General features: G+C 40.5%; 1 protein-coding gene across 1 annotated transcript; it reads left to right on the forward strand.

Moving 5' to 3' along the window:
* The first annotated feature begins 941 nt into the window (after positions 1 to 941).
* LOC147386658 (anthocyanidin-3-O-glucoside rhamnosyltransferase-like) lies at positions 942 to 2,936 on the forward strand. The gene has a single exon (XM_086424294.1). The coding sequence runs from the start codon at positions 958 to 960 to the stop codon at positions 2,350 to 2,352; it is 1,395 nt and encodes a 464-aa protein (XP_086280420.1). The 5' UTR covers positions 942 to 957; the 3' UTR covers positions 2,353 to 2,936.
* Positions 2,937 to 3,503: the final 567 nt, after the last annotated feature.

Raw genomic sequence — 3,503 nt, forward strand, 5'->3', positions numbered from 1 at the left:
TAAGGGACGAGATCCTTTCGAAAAACGAAGTAATAATGATAACTACGGAGCATTTACTACTATTAGAGGCGAAGCGGCCGTTCGAACACGCGTACATAATTGAATCGTTCACTGAGTGCCACGTTTACACGATTCATAAATGCACCGCTCACATCAATGGTTGGGAGCACAGTTCACGATGGCAATCATTGCCCCTGCCGACCTCAAAAAATGAACAGTCGGACTAAGGTCCAAGACCTCAAGAGGGGGTATTGTGGAGGGCAATTCTTGGAGCTACTAACACGTGGCGACTATAATTAATAGCATCCAACCCACCGAGTATATCATGTCATGCCGAGCTGGTGATTTGACAGGTTAAAAGCACTGACAAGGAAAATATAGATGTGACAACTCATGGCCTGACAGATCGGTTGCAACCGCCCCAGAGCTGTCAGAGCAATTGTGTTAACTCCTATAGTTGTCAGGTCAGAGGGCAGGTGCAATAACTCTGGCACTAATCATCACTAATACCTCAGAAGAAATCCACTAGTCAGAATTCCTATAAATACCCAAGAGCAATTCAAATTAAAGGTTAGAAAAATTCTAGTCAGAGAAGTTTTTAATATCTCGGCACTAATTCTAACTTGATCGTCGGAGCGATCCTGTTGCAGGTCCTACTGAACTAAAAAAAATTTGAAGAGTTTCTCGAGGTAGAACGAAAAATTGCTTCTACAATACCAATACTCAAAATTAAACAGATTCCAACTTCTCCCCATGTCAAAAAAAAAAAATCTGCTAGAAGATAAACAAGAAAAGAGACGAGGGAATTGTAAAAATAGTATCGAAGACGTAGCGTCAGCTCAACCATTTAAAATGTACCGCAGCAGGGTACTATAGTAAAAAAGAGTGGATCCCCACTTATAAATATCCAACAAGAAGGAAAGCTGAGTATGTGCAGAGAGAGAGAGAGAGAGAGAAATGGAAAATCAAAACCTGATTTCTTCTCCAATTCACGCTGTAATGTTCCCTTTTTTCGCTTTCGGTCATATAAGCCCATTCATACAGCTCGCCAACAAGCTCTCCTGCAATGGAGTTCGTATCTCTTTCTTCTCAGCTCCATCAAACATCCAACGCATCTCATCCTCTCTCCATCCTGGCCCCCACATCGAAATAATCCCTCTTCAAATCCCAATCGTTGAAGGTCTTCCTCCTTCCCTGCAAAGCACAGCCGACATGACACCTGCCATGGCCGAGCTCCTCAAGACAGCTATAGACCAAATGCAACCTCAAATCAAATCCCTCCTCACAGACCTCAAACCCAATTTCGTCTTCTTCGATTTCGCCCATCAATGGCTTCCCGACCTCGCTTCACAACTCGACATTAAAACCTTATTTTTCTCTGTCTTCAGTGCTATCGCCACAGCTTATCTCACCATCCCTACTAGGGTGTCTTCACAAACCCTAAATGACATGAAAAAACCTCCACCTGGATTCCCTCCAACCTCAATCAAATCTTTGAAAACTTACGAGGCTCGAGACTTCTTGTACGTGTTCAAAAGCTTTCATGGCGGCTTAAGCGTGTACGATCGTGTTACCAGTTGCATGAAATCTTGCACAGCTATAGTAATCAAGAGCTGTAACGAGATTGAAGCACCTTACATAGATTTCATCAAGACCCAGCACGGTAAACCGGTTCTTTTAGCCGGTCCAGTTGTACCCGAACCGCCAACTGGGGTTTTGGACCAGAAATGGTCAAAGTGGTTGGACTCATGCCCTTCGAAATCGGTGGTTTTCTGTTCTTTTGGGAGCGAAACATTTCTAAAAGATGAGCAGATTAAAGAGTTAGTACTTGGATTGGAAATGACGGATCTACCCTTCTTTGTTGTGTTGAATTTTCCTCTTGGAGAGGACAGAGAGGTAAAGTTGAAATCTGTACTTCCTGAGGGGTTCCAAGAGAGGGTGAAGGATAAGGGAGTGGTGCACACGGGATGGGTTCAGCAACAACTCATCCTGGCGCACGATAGCGTTGGTTGCTTCGTTTGCCACTCTGGATTCAGTTCTGTTACGGAGGGTTTGGTAAACGATTGTAAGTTGGTTTTATTGCCATTTAAGGGTGATCAGTTTTTGAACGCGAAGCTCGTGAGTGGGGATATGAAGGCTGGGGTGGAGGTAATTAGGGATGAGGAAGAGGGGTATTTTTGGAAGGAGGATTTGTCTATGGCCGTGAAGAGAGTGATGTTGCAGGTGAACAAAGAACCAGGTAAATCTATCAGTGCGAATCAGGAGAAGTGGAGGAAATTTTTAGTGGACAAAGAGGTCAACAAGAGGTTTGTAACAGACCTTGTGGTGGAGATGAAAAAAATGATGGGTTGACTTTTCAGCGTTTCCAAAGTTTTTGTTGCTAACCTGATATCCATGGCATGACGTCATGTGTGTTCACTCAAAAAAAATTTGGGAGCAGTTCCAGTTTTCAGTACATATGACGTCGTGGCATCAACTTAGCACATATCCTCTGTCACCCCACCCACTCCTGTCAACCCCCAACCAGCAACATTATTGCTTTTTTTAACTTTTACGTGGCATGTTTTGATTGGTAAAAGACAGATTAGCTCTATGCACGATTTGGTTAATAGACCGAGATATTGTAAACACCAATATCCCATGGTACCTATTTTTATAGGAATGGGACACCATAGTTGATCCTGAGTCTTTTTTAATTTCTCTTCGTGTGTGTTTGTGTCTTAGGTAAAGGTTTCGTTTGGTCTGTTTGTTTTTTATTTCATCGGTCATGTAATTTTCTGTTGCGTAAACAGAAAACTATAGTTTTAGGTAAAGATTTCATTTGATCTGTTTGTTTTTTATTTCATGAAACATCGACAAACATACAATGATGATCATCATGAACACAAACAAACATAGGAGGGGATGTTCGATCTGTAGTACTTCTTCCCTGTAGTTTTATGTAGTGAACTTTAAATGGTAGACATTGACAAATGGAAAAGAAACTCCAAACACTCCAACGTATAAGGATCATGTTGTAGATTAGATTCAAAAAAGAAAAATTACAAAAAATAAAAATAAAAATTTGAATCTAATTGTAAGCTTTGAAAATGTAAGTCCCCAAACTTCAATTTTTGAACGCACTGATTTTTTTTTTTGTCTTGGTGATGTGGCGCTTCTTCAACTATCAAAATCCACTACAGGGACAAACTACTCAAGAGGATTTGCTCCCGACAAACATCATCGTTATGAGATCCATTAATTGCAATCTTCTGTTTGATAAGATTGTAGTGTCAATTGTACGAAATCAAATTTAATAGTACCCCATGACACCCTTAAGTGATTTGATATGAAAATAAATATAATGATACATTAGTATCCAAGAAATACTAAATTTCAATTCAGGGATTTAATTCTAATAAGAAATATTAGGACCTGTTTGGACACAACATTTTTCAAGTCAGGGTATATCATGTATGGGATTGATATCTAAGCCTTTCATTTGTTTGTTTTCATACAATTCT

Source organism: Akebia trifoliata, chromosome 14 (genome assembly GCF_017979445.1).
Source record: "Akebia trifoliata isolate Shusen 1 chromosome 14, ASM1797944v1, whole genome shotgun sequence".
Classification (NCBI taxonomy): domain Eukaryota; kingdom Viridiplantae; phylum Streptophyta; class Magnoliopsida; order Ranunculales; family Lardizabalaceae; genus Akebia; species Akebia trifoliata.